Source organism: Leptodactylus fuscus, chromosome 4 (genome assembly GCF_031893055.1).
Source record: "Leptodactylus fuscus isolate aLepFus1 chromosome 4, aLepFus1.hap2, whole genome shotgun sequence".
Lineage (NCBI taxonomy): Eukaryota > Metazoa > Chordata > Amphibia > Anura > Leptodactylidae > Leptodactylus > Leptodactylus fuscus.
The window spans coordinates 69,045-89,477 of record NC_134268.1 but is presented as its reverse complement, the minus strand read 5'-3'; the positions used below and the strand labels follow the sequence as shown (position 1 = coordinate 89,477).

Genomic DNA, 20,433 nt, shown 5'->3' with positions numbered 1-20,433 from the left:
GGTTCAGCTCCCGGGCCGGGGAGACATGGCGTGCGGGGGTCCCGTCCCCTCACAGCCGCTGCCCACCGTGCTGGTGTCGGCCCGGGCCTGGCTGGAGGAGGCGGGGAGTGACCGGGACACGGTGCAGCTGCAGCTGAGTACGGAGCCCGAGAGAGCCGGGGACTTCCGTCTGTCCGTGCGGAGGAGCCAGGCTGCGGCCCGGGGCCCGGCAGGAACGGTGAGGAGAGCCGCTGTATACCCGCAAGGGCAGCGATATCAGGCGAGCTGTGACGTAGACGTGACCCCAGTCATGTGACCTCCACCTGCAGCCCCTCTCCCCCCTCAGTCCCGGGGATGTCACTGAGGAGTCGCCGTCTGGTCACGTGAGAGGGGCCCGGGCTACTAAATGGCGCAGACTGTGGCCATGTGATGTATCAGTGACTGACCATGGGGGCGACCGCAGAGACCCCCAAATATCCTGCGTGTAACCCTAAGGGGCACCCGGCAATTGTCACATGACCGGGGGTGGCCACGTGACTTCATCAATGCCCAGGGACACACGGCGCCCCCAAGTGTGGGCTCACTAGTCACGGGGGGATCTTTGGTCACGTGACTGGAGTCTTGGAGAAGTTGCCGTAGCCCAAGCCTTAAAGGGGTTGTCCAGGAGAAGTCTATGCTGTAAGCGGAAGCCCCTCCCCCAACTGTCTAAATACGATGTATAAATAATTCTCTTTTGCCCTGACATGTGACTACATAGATAGCCACACCCCGTGGAGCATATTATACTGTACGGGGTCACTGTGGAGCATATTATACTGTACGGGGTCACTGTGGAGCATATTATACTGTACGGGGTCACTGTGGAGCATATTATACTGTACGGGGTCACTGTGGAGCATATTATACTGTACGGGGTCACTGTGGAGCATATTATACTGTACGGGGTCACTGTGGAGCATATTATACTGTACGGGGTCACTGTGGAGCATATTATACTGTACGGGGTCACTGTGGAGCATATTATACTGTACGGGGTCACTGTGGAGCATTTTATACTGTACGGGGTCACTGTGGAGCATATTATACTGTACGGGGTCACTGTGGAGCATATTATACTGTACGGGGTCACTGTGGAGCATTTATACTGTACGGGGTCACTGTGGAGCATATTATACTGTACGGGGTCACTGTGGAGCATATTATACTGTACGGGGTCACTGTGGAGCATATTATACTGTACGGGGTCACTGTGGAGCATATTATACTGTACGGGGTCACTGTGGAGCATTTTATACTGTACGGGGTCACTGTGGAGCATATTTATACTGTACGGGGTCACTGTGAGCATATTATACTGTACGGGGTCACTCATATTATACTGTACGGGGTCACTGTGGAGCATATTATACTGTACGGGGTCACTGTGGAGCATATTATACTGTACGGGGTCACTGTGGAGCATATTATAGTGCGCGGTGGCCACTGTGGAGCATATTATAGTGCGTGGGGGCACTGTGGAGCATATTATACTGCGCGGGGACCACTGTGGAGCATATTATACTGTGCGGGGTCACTGTGGAGCATATTATACTGCGCGGGACCACTGTGGAGCATATTATACTGCGCGGGGACACTGTGGAGCATATTATACTGTACGGGGGTCACTGTGGAGCATATTATAGTGCGCGGTGGCCACTGTGGAGCATATATAGTGCGCGGTGGCCAATGTGGAGCATATTATAGTGCGCGGTGGCCACTGTGGAGCATATTATACTGCGCGGGGGCCACTGTGGAGCATATTATACTGCGCGGGGACCACTGTGGAGCATATTATACTGCGCGGGGACCACTGTGGAGCATATTATACTGCGCGGGGACCACTGTGGAGCATATTATACTGCGCGGGGACCACTGTGGAGCATATTATACTGCGCGGGGGCCACTGGAGCATATTATACTGCGCGGGGCCCACTGTGGAGAATATTATACTGTACGGGGACACTGGAGCATATTATGCTGTGTGAGGACCACTGTGGAGCATATTATACTGTACGGGGACACTGGAGCATATTATACTGTGCGAGGACCACTGTGGAGCATATTATACTGTGTGTGACCACTGTGGAGCATATTATACTGTGTGTGGACCACTGTGGAGCATATTCTTATACTGTGCGGGGCCACTGTGGAGCATATTATACTGTGCGGAGGCCACTGGAGCATATTATACTGTGCGGGGCCCACTGTGGAGCATATTATACTGTACAGGGACACTGGAGCATATTATACTGTGTGAGGACCACTGTGGAGCATATTATACTGTGTGAGGACCACTGTGGAGCATACTTTATTGTGTGGGGGTCACAAAATCATAAATGTATGTGTGTGTGTATATTATATATATAATATATTGAGTTGGGGGTGTTTACACTCCATTTGTAGCCTGAGTGAGTGGAGTGACCTGACCTCCGACAGCCGCCCCTGCTTCACATGTTAGGACGGGCCATACATGACACTACAGGACCTCTGGTGGCCCCGCTGCTATTCAGGGACCCCTCCATGATTTTCTGTGTCTTGTTTGTCAGATCATTGGGGACTTCCAGCTGAGAGACGTGTTGTATGATCAGAGGACGCCTCGATGCCACGAGCTCACCGTCCTGGAGAAGCCGCCCCGGATCATGACATTTCAATTTGACGATGAACGAGAAGCTCAAAAATGGTGGACAGTGGTGAGCAGCTCGCTGCGGGAGGCCAGGAGAGGTGAGTGCAGGGGAGGGGCCCTGACAACAAACTGTGCACTGGGGGCGGGGTCATACTGATGTGTCCAATAGAGAAGGGGCAGACCAAACAGTGAGCTGCTGTGATTGGCCAAGGACCTGAGAGGCTCCGCCCACTCCCTTCCAATGTTTCTTGTAATTTGTGATCAGAAACTAAAACCTTCACCCTTGTGTCCCTTCAGCTGCGCAATCTCAGGGGATGTTTTAGGATCGAAGACTCCGCTCACTGACAGGATCGCCCATCCCCGGACACCGTAGGGTTAAAGTCACCGTCTACAGAAGCCGAACCGCATGTAGCGGCATCCGAACTGTGCACAAAAGGTGAGGGCGCAACATAGAGATGTAGCAGAGCCAAGTAACATCATGTAATAGGCCGGCAGTCCCATGTAACACCACAGATAACACAGTGATAACTCTCTATATACAAGTAATGTAATAGATGTCACGGCAGTCCTATGTAACACCACAGATAACACAGTGATAACTCTCTATATACAGGTAATGTAGTAGATGTCACCGGCAGTCCTATGTAACACCACAGATAACACAGTGATAACTCTCTATATACAGGTAATGTAGTAGATGTCACCGGCAGTCCTATGTAACACCACAGATAACACAGGGATAACTCTCTATATACAGGTAATGTAGTAGATGTCACCGGCAGTCCTATGTAACACCACAGATAACACAGTGATAACTCTCTATATACAGGTAATGTAGTAGATGTCACCGGCAGTCCTATGTAACACCACAGATAACACAGTGATAACTCTCTATATACAGGTAATGTAGTAGATGTCACCGGCAGTCCCATGTAACACCACAGATAACACAGTGATAACTCTCTATATACAGGTAATGTAGTAGATGTCACCGGCAGTCCTATGTAACACCACAGATAACACAGTGATAACTCTCTATATACAGGTAATGTAGTAGATGTCACCGGCAGTCCTATGTAACACAGTAGCAGATGTCACCGGCAGTCCTATGTAACACAGTAGTAGATGTCACCGGCAGTCCTATGTATCACAGTAGTAGATGTCACCGGCAGTCCTATGTAACACAGTAGTAGATGTCACCGGCAGTCCTATGTAACACCAGTAGTAGATGTCACCGGCAGTCCTATGTAACACAGTAGTAGATGTCACCGGCAGTCCCATGTAACGCTGGTCCCGTCGGGCTCTCACAGAATGTTTCTCTCATTACAGAGGATTTAGTTTTGCGTCTCAGCAGATCTATTGAAGCCGGAGATCAGAAAATGGCGGTACAATACGCCGCGGATCTCGCCCGACAGAAGGTTCCGGTCCAGATCCATCTGAAGCCAATCTGTTACCCAAAAAATGAGATCTGGTGAGTCATGTGACTTGCGGGGGGGGGGGTGGTTGCTGTACGGTGGTGACGTGGTCTTCCTCTCGCAGTATGAAGGTCGGGGTGGAGGACGCTTCGGCCTCTGTGAAAATCTCCACGTACGTGACGGCTCACACCACCATTGGCGTCCTAAAGCAGCAGGTGAGTGGAGAGGCTCCGCCCCCTGCAGTGACGTACGGTGCGTGCAGCAGAGGGCGCTCCTGTGCACGGTTATCTGTTTGTTCCTCAGGGCAGCGTCTCTTGCAGATTGCTGCAGTTGTTACCTGAGGCCTTGTCCTCTAGTCACTGTCAGAGCTGCGTGGCCTGTGCTGTGCTGCAGCTCTGGAGGTGACTGGAGTGCGATCCTGTCCCGGGTGTCTCCGCAGATCTTCCGTGAGTATCAGTTCCACCCAGTATCCAGCGCTGGATTATCGGTCAGTGTCTCTGCCTGGACGATCGCACCGTCGGCTCCTACGGGATCAGGAAAGATGGCGACACCGCCTTCCTCTACCTGCTGGGGGCGAAGCAGGCCAAAGTGACGCAGCAGGACGTGTATACTAGCCAGCCGCAGCGTGTACCAGCCCTTCAGCGTGGGCCCTGCCAAGTATAACACCGTGCCCACCAGGCCCAGCCCAAAGAATGGCGGTGAGTCCCTGACACCCCCTGGGTCGCCTCCCTGAGCTTCATGTAGAAGATACTGCCAGGAAGAACTAACAGAGGGCGGGGAGGTGGTCACATGTCTTGTAGTCAGGGGGCTGATATTATACAGGTGCAGCGCAGGGTGCTCGGGCTGATCAGCAGGTGGGCAGTCACTTATGTGATTTCCTGGCAGGGAGGAGCAGAGGACAAAGGTCACGTCCTGATTTGCATATTGCTCAGATAAGACTGTGGGGTGGGGGGTTTATGTGCAGCACTTCCTGCAGCGGGCTCAGATGGTGCGGACCTGCGCGGCCCCTCCTCACTCACTCCCGATCTCTGGACTATTTTCTAGTTGCGCAAAACTTCGGCCGGAGACGATGGAACCAAATCTGCACCTGGAATTCCTGTCTCTGAATGTGGGCCAGAGGCAGCAAGTCCCTGCAGCGCCCCCCTCCCTGCACAGGTAAGGGGTCTGCAGGAGCGGGGTGGAGGGGGGATAGAGGGGTCTGCAGGGAGGGGGGTAGAGGGGCCTGGAGGAGGGGGAGGGGGGATAGAGGGGCCTGGGGAGGGGGGGATAGAGGGGCCTGGGAGAGGGGAGGGGGGGATAGAGGGGCCTGGAGGAGGGGGAGGGGGGGGATAGAGGGGCCTGGAGGAGGGGAGGGGGGGATAGAGGGGCCTGGAGGAGGGGGAGGGGGGGATAGAGGGGCCTGGAGGAGGGGGAGGGGGGGATAGAGGGGCCTGGAGGAGGGGGAGGGGGGATAGAGGGGCCCTGGAGGAGGGGGAGGGGGGATAGAGGGGGCCTGGAGGAGGGGGAGGGGGGATAGAGGGGCCTGGAGGGAGGGGGAGGGGGGGATAGAGGGCCTGGGGGGGGGGGATAGAGGGGCCTGGGGGAGGGGGGATAGAGGGGCCTGGGGGGAGGGGGGATAGAGGGGCCTGGGGGGAGGGGGGGATAGAGGGGCCTGGAGGAGGGGGAGGGGGGGATAGAGGGGCCTGGGAGGAGGGGAGGGGGGGATAGAGGGGCCTGGAGGAGGGGGAGGGGGGGATAGAGGGGCCTGGAGGAGGGGGAGGGGGGGATAGAGGGGCCTGGAGGAGGGGGAGGGGGATAGAGGGGCCTGGGGGAGGGGGGGATAGAGGGGCCTGGGGGAGGGGGGATAGAGGGGCCTGGGGGAGGGGGGGATAGAGGGGCCTGGGGGAGGGGGAGGGGGGATAGAGGGGCCTGGGGAGGGGGAGGGGGGGATAGAGGGGGCCTGGAGGAGGGGGAGGGGGGGATAGAGGGGCCTGGAGGAGGGGGAGGGGGGGATAGAGGGGCCTGGAGGAGGGGAGGGGGGGATAGAGGGGCCTGGAGGAGGGGGAGGGGGGGATAGAGGGGCCTGGAGGAGGGGGAGGGGGGGGATAGAGGGGCCTGGAGGAGGGGGAGGGGGGGATAGAGGGGCCTGGAGGAGGGGGAGGGGGGGATAGAGGGGCCTGGAGGAGGGGGAGGGGGGGATAGAGGGGCCTGGAGGAGGGGGAGGGGGGGGATAGAGGGGCCTGGAGGAGGGGGAGGGGGGGATAGAGGGGCCTGGAGGAGGGGGAGGGGGGGATAGAGGGGCCTGGAGGAGGGGGAGGGGGGGATAGAGGGGCCTGGAGGAGGGGGAGGGGGGGGATAGAGGGCCTGGAGGAGGGGGAGGGGGGGATAGAGGGGCCTGGAGGAGGGGAGGGGGGGATAGAGGGGCGAGGGGGAGGGGAGGATAGAGGGGCCTGGAGGAGGGGGGAGGGGGGGATAGAGGGGCCTGGAGGAGGGGGAGGGGGGGATAGAGGGGCCTGGAGGGGGGATAGAGGGGCCTGGAGGAGGGGAGGGGGGGATAGAGGGGCCTGGAGGAGGGGGAGGGGGGGATAGAGGGGCCTGGGGGGAGGGGGGGGATAGAGGGGCCTGGGGGAGGGGGGGATAGAGGGGCCTGGGGGAGGGGGGGATAGAGGGGCCTGGAGGAGGGGGAGGGGGGGGATAGAGGGGCCCTGGGGGAGGGGGAGGGGGGGATAGAGGGGCCTGGGGGAGGGGGAGGGGGGGGATAGAGGGGCCTGGGGGAGGGGGAGGGGGGGATAGAGGGGCCTGGAGGAGGGGGGGAATAGAGGGGTCCTGGGGGAGGGGGGGTAGCCCTGCTAGAGTAGAAGCCCCCATCCTGTGTTGCCCCCTCTCATGCCATGTCTTTGCCCCCAGCCCGGCTGGTCTTGCCCCCAGTGCACCTTCATCAATAAGCCCACCCGCCCCGGCTGTGAGATGTGCAGTGCCGACCGGCCCGCAGGTTATGTAATACCGGAGGAATATAAACCGGACGAGAAGGAGCGGCGCAGGCTGCAGCTGGAGAAGGACAACGACCAGCAGTACAAGAAGGTGAGGAGCCGCCGCTGCGCTCTGGTGTCAGCCCAACCCCCATAACATGTTCTAGGGGCTCCCAGAATGCACTGCAGGCATTACAGCCCCGAAATCCTTGTAACACTGAATGCAGCTCTGGAGGTGACTGGAGTATAACATTATATATCGCATGTATCTGGGTCATAACAGATTCTGAGCTTATTAGTTCATGAAAACTATTCCAGAACAGCAGTAAAGGACCGCCACAGGTCAGAGGTCAGAGAGTGACCTTTTACCTTTGTATTTTAGAACTGAGCCGGCAGCTATTCCACTGACACCCGTATATACATGTACACTCAGCTGACAGCTATTCCTCCTGACTCCCCCATATACATGTACACTCAGCTGACAGCTATTCCTCCTGACTCCCCCTATATACATGTATACTCAGCTGACAGCTATTCCTCCTGACTCCCCCTATATACATGTACACTCAGCGGACAGCTATTCCTCCTGACTCCCCCTATATACATGTACACTCAGCTGACAGCTATTCCTCCTGACTCCCCCTATATACATGTATACTCAGCTGACAGCTATTCCTCCTGACTCCCCCTATATACATGTACACTCAGCTGACAGCTATTCCTCCTGACTCCCCCTATATACATGTACACTCAGCTGACAGCTATTCCTCCTGACTCCCCCTATATACATGTACACTCAGCTGACAGCTATTCCCTCCTGACTCCCCCTATATACATGTACACTCAGCTGACAGCTATTCCTCCTGACTCCCCTATATACATGTATACTCAGCTGACAATTATTTCCTTCTGACCCCCCTATATACATGTACACTCAGCTGACAGCTATTCCCCTGATCCCCCTATATACATGTACACTCAGCTGACAGCTATTCCCCCTGACCCCTCTATATACATGTACACTCAGCTGACAGCTATTCCTCCTGACTCCCCTATATACATGTATACTCAGCTGACAGCTATTCCTCCTGACCCCCCTATATACATGTATACTCAGCTGACAGCTATTCCTCTGACCCCCCCTATATACATGTATACTCAGCTGACAGTATTCCCCCTGACTCCCCTATATACATGTATACTCAGCTGACAGCTATTCCTCCTGACTCCCTTATATACATGTACACTCAGCTGACAGCTATTCCTCCTGACTCCCTTATATACATGTACACTCAGCTGACAGCTATTCCTCCTGACTCCCTTATATACATGTACACTCAGCTGACAGCTATTCCTCCTGACTCCCCCTATATACATGTACACTCAGCTGACAGCTATTCCTCCTGACTCCCTTATATACATGTACACTCAGCTGACAGCTATTCCTCCTGACCTCCCTTATATACATGTACACTCAGCTGACAGCTATTCCTCCTGACTCCCTTATATACATGTACACTCAGCTGACAGCTATTCCTCCTGACTCCCCCTATATACATGTACACTCAGCTGACAGCTATTCCTCCTGACCCCCCTATATACATGTACACTCAGCTGACAGCTATTCCTCCTAACCCCCCCTATATACATGTACACTCAGCTGACAGATATTCCTCCTGACTCCCCTATATACATGTACACTCAGCTGACAGCTATTCCCCCTGACCCCTCTATATACATGTACACTCAGCTGACAGCTATTCCTCCTGACTCCCCCTATATACATGTACACTCAGCTGACAGCTATTCCTCCTGACTCCCCCTATATACATGTACACTCAGCTGACAGCTATTCCTCCTGACTCCCCTATATACATGTATACTCAGCTGACAATTATTTCCTTCTGACCCCCCTATATACATGTACACTCAGCTGACAGCTATTCCCCCTGATCCCCCTATATACATGTACACTCAGCTGACAGCTATTCCCCCTGACCCCTCTATATACATGTACACTCAGCTGACAGCTATTCCTCCTGACTCCCCTATATACATGTATACTCAGCTGACAGCTATTCCTCCTGACCCCCCTATATACATGTATACTCAGCTGACAGGTATTCCCCCTGACTCCCCTATATACATGTACACTCAGCTGACAGCTATTCCTCCTGACTCCCCTATATACATGTAAACTCAGCTGACAGCTATTCCTCCTGACTCCCCTATATACATGTAAACTCAGCTGACAGCTATTCCTCCTGACTCCCCTATATACATGTACACTCAGCTGACAGCTATTCCTCCTGACCCCCCTATATACATGTATACTCAGCTGACAGCTATTCCTCCTGACCCCCCTATATACATGTATACTCAGCTGACAGCTATTCCTCCTGACTCCTCTATATACATGTACACTCAGCTGACAGCTATTCCTCCTGACCCCCCTATATACATGTATACTCAGCTGACAGCTATTCCTCCTGACTCCCCTATATACGTGTATACTCAGCTGACAGCTATTCCTCCTGACTCCCCCTATATACATGTACACTCAGCTGACAGCTTTTCCTCCTGACTCCCCTATATACATGTACACTCAGCTGACAGCTATTCCTCCTGACTCCCCCTATATACATGTACACTCAGCTGACAGGTATTCCCCCTGATCCCCCTATATACATGTACACTCAGCTGACAGCTATTCCTCCTGACTCCCCTATATACATGTACACTCAGCTGACAGCTATTCCTCCTGACCTCCCCTATATACATGTAAACTCAGCTGACAGCTATTCCTCCTGACTCCCCTATATACATGTACACTCAGCTGACAGCTATTCCTCCTGACTCCCCTATATACATGTACACTCAGCTGACAGCTATTCCTCCTGACTCCTCTATATACATGTACACTCAGCTGACAGCTATTCCTCCGGACTCCCTTATATACATGTACACTCAGCTGACAGCTATTCCTCCTGACTCCCCCTATATACATGTACACTCAGCTGACAGCTATTCCTCCTGACTCCCCTATATACATGTATACTCAGCTGACAGGTATTCCCCCTGACCCCTCTATATACATGTACACTCAGCTGACAATTATTTCCTTCTGACCCCCTATATACATGTACACTCAGCTGACAGCTATTCCTCCTGACTCCCCTATATACATGTACACTCAGCTGACAGCTATTCCTCCTGACTCCCTTATATACATGTACACTCAGCTGACAGCTATTCCTCCTGACTCCCTTATATACATGTACACTCAGCTGACAGCTATTCCCCCTGACCCCTCTATATACATGTACACTCAGCTGACAGCTATTCCTCCTGACTCCCTTATATACATGTACACTCAGCTGACAGCTATTCCTCCTGACTCCCCCTATATACATGTACACTCAGCTGACAGCTATTCCTCCTGACTCCCCTATATACATGTACACTCAGCTGACAGCTATTCCTCCTGACTCCCTTATATACATGTACACTCAGCTGACAGCTATTCCTCCTGACCCCCCCTATATACATGTACACTCAGCTGACAGCTATTCCTCCTGACCCCTCTATATACATGTACACTCAGCTGACAGCTATTCCTCCTGACTCCCCCTATATACATGTACACTCAGCTGACAGCTATTCCTCCTGACTCCCCCTATATACATGTACACTCAGCTGACAGCTATTCCTCCTGACTCCCCCTATATACATGTACACTCAGCTGACAGCTATTCCTCCTGACTCCCCTATATTACATGTACACTCAGCTGACAGCTATTCCTCTGACTCCCCCTATATACATGTACACTCAGCTGACAGCTATTCCTCCTGACTCCCCTATATACATGTACACTCAGCTGACAGCTATTCCTCCTGACTCCCCCTATATACATGTATACTCAGCTGACAGCTATTCCTCCTGACCCCCCTATAAACATGTACACACTCAGCTGACAGCTATTCCCCCTGACCCCTCTATATACATGTACACTCAGCTGACAGCTATTCCTCCTGACTCCCTTATATACATGTACACTCAGCTGACAGCTATTCCTCCTGACTCCCCCTATATACATGTACACTCAGCTGACAGCTATTCCTCCTGACTCCCCCTATATACATGTATACTCAGCTGACAGCTATTCCTCCTGACCCCCCTATAAACATGTACACACTCAGCTGACAGCTATTCCCCCTGACCCCTCTATATACATGTACACTCAGGCTGACAGCTATTCCTCCTGACTCCCCCTATATACATGTATACTCAGCTGACAGCTATTCCTCCTGACTCCTCTATATACATGTACACTCAGCTGACAGGTATTCCCCCTGACTCCCCCTATATACATGTACACTCAGCTGACAGCTATTCCTCCTGACTCCCCTATATACATGTATACTCAGCTGACAGCTATTCCTCCTGACTCCCCTATATACATGTATACTCAGCTGACAGCTATTCCTCCTGACCCCCCTATATACATGTATACTCAGCTGACAGGTATTCCCCCTGACTCCCCTATATACATGTACACTCAGCTGACAGCTATTCCTCCTGACTCCCCTATATACATGTAAACTCAGCTGACAGCTATTCCTCCTGACTCCCCTATATACATGTAAACTCAGCTGACAGCTATTCCTCCTGACTCCCCTATATACATGTACACTCAGCTGACAGCTATTCCTCCTGACCCCCCTATATACATGTATACTCAGCTGACAGCTATTCCTCCTGACCCCCCTATATACATGTATACTCAGCTGACAGCTATTCCTCCTGACTCCTCTATATACATGTACACTCAGCTGACAGCTATTCCTCCTGACCCCCCTATATACATGTTATACTCAGCTGACAGCTATTCCTCCTGACTCCCCTATATACGTGTATACTCAGCTGACAGCTATTCCTCCTGACTCCCCCTATATACATGTACACTCAGCTGACAGCTTTTCCTCCTGACTCCCCTATATACATGTACACTCAGCTGACAGCTATTCCTCCTGACTCCCCTATATACATGTACACTCAGCTGACAGGTATTCCCCCTGATCCCCCTATATACATGTACACTCAGCTGACAGCTATTCCTCCTGACTCCCCTATATACATGTACACTCAGCTGACAGCTATTCCTCCTGACTCCCCTATATACATGTAAACTCAGCTGACAGCTATTCCTCCTGACTCCCCTATATACATGTACACTCAGCTGACAGCTATTCCTCCTGACTCCCCTATATACATGTACACTCAGCTGACAGCTATTCCTCCTGACTCCTCTATATACATGTACACTCAGCTGACAGCTATTCCTCCGGACTCCCTTATATACATGTACACTCAGCTGACAGCTATTCCTCCTGACTCCCCCTATATACATGTACACTCAGCTGACAGCTATTCCTCCTGACTCCCCTATATACATGTATACTCAGCTGACAGGTATTCCCCCTGACCCCTCTATATACATGTACACTCAGCTGACAATTATTTCCTTCTGACCCCCCTATATACATGTACACTCAGCTGACAGCTATTCCTCCTGACTCCCCTATATACATGTACACTCAGCTGACAGCTATTCCTCCTGACTCCCTTATATACATGTACACTCAGCTGACAGCTATTCCTCCTGACTCCCTTATATACATGTACACTCAGCTGACAGCTATTCCCCCTGACCCCTCTATATACATGTACACTCAGCTGACAGCTATTCCTCCTGACTCCCTTATATACATGTACACTCAGCTGACAGCTATTCCTCCTGACTCCCCCTATATACATGTACACTCAGCTGACAGCTATTCCTCCTGACTCCCTTATATACATGTACACTCAGCTGACAGCTATTCCTCCTGACCCCCCCTATATACATGTACACTCAGCTGACAGCTATTCCTCCTGACCCCTCTATATACATGTACACTCAGCTGACAGCTATTCCTCCTGACTCCCCCTATATACATGTACACTCAGCTGACAGCTATTCCTCCTGACTCCCCCTATATACATGTACACTCAGCTGACAGCTATTCCTCCTGACTCCCCCTATATACATGTACACTCAGCTGACAGCTATTCCTCCTGACTCCCCTATATACATGTACACTCAGCTGACAGCTATTCCTCCTGACTCCCCCTATATACATGTACACTCAGCTGACAGCTATTCCTCCTGACTCCCCTATATACATGTACACTCAGCTGACAGCTATTCCTCCTGACTCCCCCTATATACATGTACACTCAGCTGACAGCTATTCCTCCTGACTCCCCCTATATACATGTACACTCAGCTGACAGCTATTCCTCCTGACTCCCCTATATACATGTACACTCAGCTGACAGCTATTCCTCCTGACTCCCCCTATATACATGTACACTCAGCTGACAGCTATTCCTCCTGACTCCCCTATATACATGTACACTCAGCTGACAGCTATTCCTCCTGACTCCCCCTATATACATGTATACTCAGCTGACAGCTATTCCTCCTGACCCCCCTATAAACATGTACACACTCAGCTGACAGCTATTCCCCCTGACCCCTCTATATACATGTACACTCAGCTGACAGCTATTCCTCCTGACTCCCTTATATACATGTACACTCAGCTGACAGCTATTCCTCCTGACTCCCCCTATATACATGTACACTCAGCTGACAGCTATTCCTCCTGACTCCCCCTATATACATGTATACTCAGCTGACAGCTATTCCTCCTGACCCCCCTATAAACATGTACACTCAGCTGACAGCTATTCCTCCTGACCCCTCTATATACATGTACACTCAGCTGACAGCTATTCCTCCTGACTCCCCCTATATACATGTATACTCAGCTGACAGCTATTCCTCCTGACCCCCCTATAAACATGTACACTCAGCTGACAGCTATTCCCCCTGACCCCTCTATATACATGTACACTCAGCTGACAGCTATTCCTCCTGACTCCCCCTATATACATGTATACTCAGCTGACAGCTATTCCTCCTGACTCCTCTATATACATGTACACTCAGCTGACAGGTATTCCCCCTGACTCCCCCTATATACATGTACACTCAGCTGACAGCTATTCCTCCTGACTCCCCTATATACATGTATACTCAGCTGACAGCTATTCCTCCTGACTCCCCTATATACATGTACACTCAGCTGACAGCTATTCCTCCTGACTCCCCCTATATACATGTATACTCAGCTGACAGGTATTCCCCCTGACTCCCCCTATATACATGTACACTCAGCTGACAGCTATTCCTTCTGACCCCCCTATATACATGTACACTCAGCTGACAGCTATTCCCCCTGATCCCCCTATATACATGTACACTCAGCTGACAGCTATTCCCCCTGACCCCTCTATATACATGTACACTCAGCTGACAGCTATTCCCCCTGACCCCTCTATATACATGTACACTCAGCTGACAGCTATTCCTCCTGACTCCCTTATATACATGTACACTCAGCTGACAGCTATTCCTCCTGACCCCTCTATATACATGTACACTCAGCTGACAGCTATTCCTTCTGACCCCCCTATATACATGTACACTCAGCTGACAGCTATTCCCCCTGACCCCTCTATATACATGTACACTCAGCTGACAGCTATTCCTCCTGACTCCCCCTATATACATGTACACTCAGCTGACAGCTATTCCTCCTGACTCCCCCTATATACATGTACACTCAGCTGACAGCTATTCCTCCTGACCCCTCTATATACATGTACACTCAGCTGACAGCTATTCCTCCTGACTCCCCTATATACATGTACACTCAGCTGACAGCTATTCCTCCTGACTCCCTTATATACATGTACACTCAGCTGACAGCTATTCCTCCTGACCCCTCTATATACATGTACACACTCAGCTGACAGCTATTCCCCCTGACCCCTCTATATACATGTACACTCAGCTGACAGCTATTCCTCCTGACTCCCTTATATACATGTACACTCAGCTGACAGCTATTCCTCCTGACCCCTCTATATACATGTACACTCAGCTGACAGCTATTCCCCCTGACCCCTCTATATACATGTACACTCAGCTGACAGCTATTCCTCCTGACTCCCCTATATACATGTACACTCAGCTGACAGCTATTCCTCCTGACTCCCCTATATACATGTACACTCAGCTGACAGCTATTCCTCCTGACTCCCCCTATATACATGTATACTCAGCTGACAGCTATTCCCCCTGACCCCTCTATATACATGTACACTCAGCTGACAATTATTTCCTTCTGACGACGCCATATTTCTTCCCTCCCCCAGATACCCCCCTTAATATTTGGGGATTGCCCCATTTTATGACGGAAACCTCTTCTCTTCTTTCTTTCTCCAGGAAAAAGGAAGAAGAGAAGTGGCAGCAGCGGCGGCGCCCCCGACACAGCGCGAGTCGAGCGGAGACTCCCTGGAGGGTTTTACTCTGATTCCGTAGTCGCCGCGTCATCATCGTCTCCCTCAGGACTCTTGGCGATGACATCATCGGTTCGGACGTCTTCGCTGCCCCCAGTGTGCTCGGGGGAACATTACAGCGCTGCCTTGTGGGCGGAGCATCGAACAAAAAGACTCTTCATTAGAGACTTGGTGTTAATGAGCTTATTGTTATGGAGCAGGGGGAGGAGTCTGAGGAGGCACGGCGGTCTTAAAGGGGAACTCCACAGGTGTCGCCATCAGGGACTCTGCTCTGTCCCCCGTAGAACAATGGTGCAGCCGCGTGATGGCGCCCCCTAACATGACGCACACACGGAGGGGGTGAAGCAGATGTATAACATAGCGCCCCCAAGCTGTGCTGTAGCTAGACAAGAAGCGCCGTATTGGTATAGTCAGAGACGCTGCGGCACAGCCAGAATCGGAACGCCTCTCTGCGTCCAGTAGGAGATTCTCAGGATATTCCGTATTATTATAATGTTCTTTGATTATTAGGGTGGGGGCAGGGCTGAGGGCGGGGCTATAATGTTTGGGGTCTGGTGACCCCTTCAGTCCGGTATCCTGTGGATGTTCTTGTTGCCGCCCGCGCTCCTCTGTTACATCACCATGTTTCTGATGACGTGCCGCCACGTAGGCGTATGTAGAGCTCCGCACCAGCATGTAGATGTATACAGTATATACGTGTCTGCAGCTCCGGGTGTGACTGTATGGCGGATGTCCGGGGCCTGTATCTTGCTGCAGCGTGTCGTGTACAGGTGGAGTTTCCCTTTAGGCTTCATGCACTTTATATCAGAATGTGACAGGTGTCGCAGTGTGCGGTCAGGTCGCGGTGTGCGGTCCGTGGAGACGACTCTCAGGTATTTGCCTCCTGTCACTCAGGTTATATTGTTCATTAATCTGTAACTTCTGCAATAAGGAATAAAGCAGTTTCTACTGACACAGAATGTTTTATTCGTTGGCTCCATTACTATGCGGTGTGTAGTCTCCATGTCCGGCCGGGGGGGCATCAGCCTGGCATAGGCCTAGCCCTTCACCAAACCGCAGCGGTACGAGACTCGCAGGGTAGATGTAACCGCACCAGCCGGGGATCATAGTGCTCAATGCCAAGTGTCTGCTGGAGAGGGGGAAAGCCAAGAGGAGACCCCGGGCTGTAAGGAGGGGAGACCTGGGGTGGGAGGAGAACAATTCATTCCGATATGTGTGTGTATATATGTATTGTATATGGGTATAATGTGTAGGTACATGTGTACAGTATGTATAATATATAGGTGCATGTGTATAGTATGTGGGTATAATGTTTAGGGACACGGGTACAGTATGTGACTATAAAGTCTCCCCATATAATGGCGGTGATGTCGTCCTCTGCAGGTTTTCTTCTTATTTCTTCCCCATCTTGTGTTTCTGAGACGTGTCCGGGGCGTCTGACCACGAGGGGAAACCTCAGAGGCAGGAAGTCGCCTCCGCCCGTCTATACACTGATACAGTGCTGGCCAAAAGTATCGCCCCCTGCAGTCCTGTCAGATAATCCTCGCTGTCCCCCAGATAATGATTACACAGCACAGACTCTTATATAGTATATAAGTGACACAGGGTATATACAGTATAAGTATCGCCCCCTGCAGTCCTGTCAGATAATCCTCGCTGTCCCCAGATAATGATTACACAGCACAGACTCTTATATAGTATATAAGTGACACAGGGTATATACAGTATAAGAGTTTGTGCTGTGTAATCATTATCTGGGGGACAGCGAGGATTATCTGACAGGACTGCAGGGGGCGATACTTATACTGTATATACCCTGTGTCACTTATATACTATATAAGAGTCTGTGCTGTGTAATCATTATCGGGGGGACAGCGAGGATTATCTGACAGGACTGCAGGGGGCGATACTTATACTGTATATACCCTGTGTCACTTATATACTATATAAGAGTCTGTGCTGTGTAATCATTATCGGGGGGACAGCGAGGATTATCTGACAGGACTGCAGGGGGCGATACTTATACTGTATATACCCTGTGTCACTTATATACTATATAAGAGTCTGTGCTGTGTAATCATTATCTGGAGACAGCGAGGATTATCTGACAGGACTGCAGGGGGCGATACTTATACTGTATATACCCTGTGTCACTTATATACTATATAAGAGTTTGTGCTGTGTAATCATTATCGGGGGGACAGCGAGGATTATCTGACTGGACTGCAGGGGGCGATACTTATACTGTATATACCCTGTGTCACTTATATACTATACTATATACCAGGGGTAGGCAACCTTTTCTGTTCGGCGTGCCGATTTAAATTAAAAAATCAAAGATTAGGTCCTCGGAGTGCCGGGCAATAATTGTAAAGCTGACGACACCTACACTAAAGTCATATAGCACAACATAGGGGTGCTGTCATACTGCGCTCCCAGCCACATGTGCTTACCACTATTTGCCTGGATACACATGTGCTTTTCCTTTAGAAGCAATGTAAGTACATGTGTAACCCACAATTAGTGGTAATGTATGTGACTGGGAGCAGAGTGAGGTCATACCTGTAGGGGGCGACACACAATGTACCTGTATGCGCCATCCAGTCCTTGGCCGTTAGTAACTTCAGTTTTCTGTAAGGGAGCGTTCACACTACCGTCGGTGTCCGCTGCTAATGTCTGTTCAAAATCTTGTGCGGATATTAGCAGCGGACACTAGCTGTGTCCGTGACATTTTGCATTGATTTACCGTAAACGGACACCGGGTGCGTTCTTTTACTGTTCGTGGGTGTCCTTAACTGTCCGTTCACAAAGATGTCCGACTTTTCAAGCGGACAGCAAAACCCGACATGTAGGTTTTTCTTTCCGCTTGAAAAGTCGGACATCTTTGGGAACGGACACTTAAGGACACCCATGAACAGTAAACGAATGCACCCGATGTCCATTTAAATCAATGCAAAATGTCACAGACACAGCTAGTGTCCGCTGCTAATGGCCGCACAAGATTCTGAACAGACATTAGCAGTGGACACTAGCTGTCGGACACCAACGGTAGTGTGAACGCTCCCTAAGTGAAACGCAGATTAATTTCAGTCACTTTTAGTTCCTGGCGGTGCAGTAACAGCAAAACCCCAGCCAGGAATTAATCGGGGTCACACTTACAACAAAGTGGCCGCACTGGTGCCCGGGACTGGATTTGGCTATAATTGCATCTAGTTACAGTGTCACCACCCAATAGAATCACACTAAGGCCGAGGCCCCACATTACAAAAATGCAGCTTTTTTTATTGCAGATTTGGCTGCGTTTTTCTTTCCGTCAAAGCCAAGAATGGCGAGAAAACGAATGGGAAATATATGGGAAGCTTCTTATACGTCTCCCTCCAGCTCAATCTACTCCTGGCTTCGGCTCAAAAAAACCAGCAAAATCCGCAACGAAAAAAAGCTGTTTCTGCAACGTGGGGCTTTAGCCTAAGGGCCCCACATTGTTGGAATGCAGCTTTTTTTGTTACATATTTTGCTGTGTTTTTCTGAGCCTAAACCAGGAGTGGATTGAGCAAAAGGGAAACGTATAAGAAGCTCCCTATATATTTCCCATTCCTTCTGTAGCCATTTTTAGCTTTGGTTGAAATAAACCGCATCAAAATCTGCAACAAAAATGCTGCGTTTCTGCAACGTGGGGCCTCGGCCTTAGGCCTCCTGCATACAAATGGCACGCATGTGGTTTTCACTGACCTATATGTTAAAAATGAATTGACAGGGCTGCAAATGCAGACAGATATAGGGGATGTATAGGACAGATATAGGGGATGTATAGGACTGATATAGGGGATGTATAGGACAGACATAGGGGATGTATAGGACAGATATAGGGGATGTATAGGACAGATATAGGGGATGTATAGGACAGACATAGGGGATGTATAGGACACATATAGGGGATGTATAGGACAGACATAGGGGATGTATAGGACAGACATAGGGGATGTATAGGACAGACATAGGGGATGTATAGGACAGACATAGGGGATGTATAGGACAGACATAGGGGATGTATAGGACAGACATAGGGGATGTATAGGACAGACATAGGGTATGTATAGGACAGACATAGGGGATGTATAGGACACATATAGGGGATGTATAGGACAGATATAGGGTATGTATAGGACAGACATAGGGGATGTATAGGACACATATAGGGGATGTATAGGACAGATATAGGACCTGCTCCATAGTTTTCAGTTCTTCAATTTGGCCCAGATACACAGACACAAAAAGAATGGCAGTATATACGGGTCAATTGAAATATATAGGTCTGTACTTTATTCGCAGTTGTAGATAAAGAGTCTGGTCATGTGCATTGCAGGTTACAACTCAATGTGCCTCATATTAATAGCAGTTAACCCCATCATGTCCCTCACATTAACCCCCTGTGTGCTTTACATAAGGGGCATGGATATGTGAGACATATGGAGGTAATAAGTGAACATCATTATATAGGTCCCTTATTAGTACCTCCATATCTCTCACATATCAGTAACCCTTATGTGAGCCACACAGGGTTAATGTGAGGGACATGATGGGGTTAACTGCTATTAATGTGAGGCACATAGGGGTTACTAACACTAAAGTAATAACCCCAAATGCCTGACATTCATGAGAATAGTTAGTAACACACACGTACCTGGTGTTTTTACTTTCACTTTGCTTCTCCTCCTCAGGCTGCAGACGGCAGGAGCTCCTCCTCACATGTAGCAGCAGCTCCAGGGAGCCCTTATCCTGTGCAGTGAGAGGCTCACCTCTGATTGGTGGGCAGGGAGAGAAGGGGGCGTGTCCTACACCGCAGCTCTACCAGAGCACTGAAGGGGCGCTCTCTCTCAATTTAGTTTATGAAAGTTGCAGGCTGGCTGCCGTGCCAGCAAAATATGCCTCACGTGCCAGGGGTTGCCGACCCCTGCT

At 50.8% G+C, this 20,433-nt stretch overlaps 1 protein-coding gene across 1 annotated transcript in view; it reads left to right on the top strand.

The window, feature by feature from the left end:
- Window positions 1-6: 6 nt before the first annotated feature.
- LOC142199986 (ranBP-type and C3HC4-type zinc finger-containing protein 1-like) overlaps window positions 7-20,433 on the top strand; it is a 31,927-nt gene continuing 11,500 nt past the window's right edge. Inside the window, 12 exon segments of the mRNA XM_075269930.1 lie at window positions 7-217; window positions 2,565-2,739; window positions 2,953-2,988; window positions 2,991-3,077; window positions 3,971-4,112; window positions 4,181-4,271; window positions 4,496-4,520; window positions 4,523-4,677; window positions 4,679-4,758; window positions 5,101-5,211; window positions 6,880-6,889; window positions 6,943-7,116. Of these exon segments, the coding sequence (XP_075126031.1) occupies window positions 26-217; window positions 2,565-2,739; window positions 2,953-2,988; window positions 2,991-3,077; window positions 3,971-4,112; window positions 4,181-4,271; window positions 4,496-4,520; window positions 4,523-4,677; window positions 4,679-4,758; window positions 5,101-5,211; window positions 6,880-6,889; window positions 6,943-7,116 (1,278 nt within the window). The 5' untranslated portion in view covers window positions 7-25.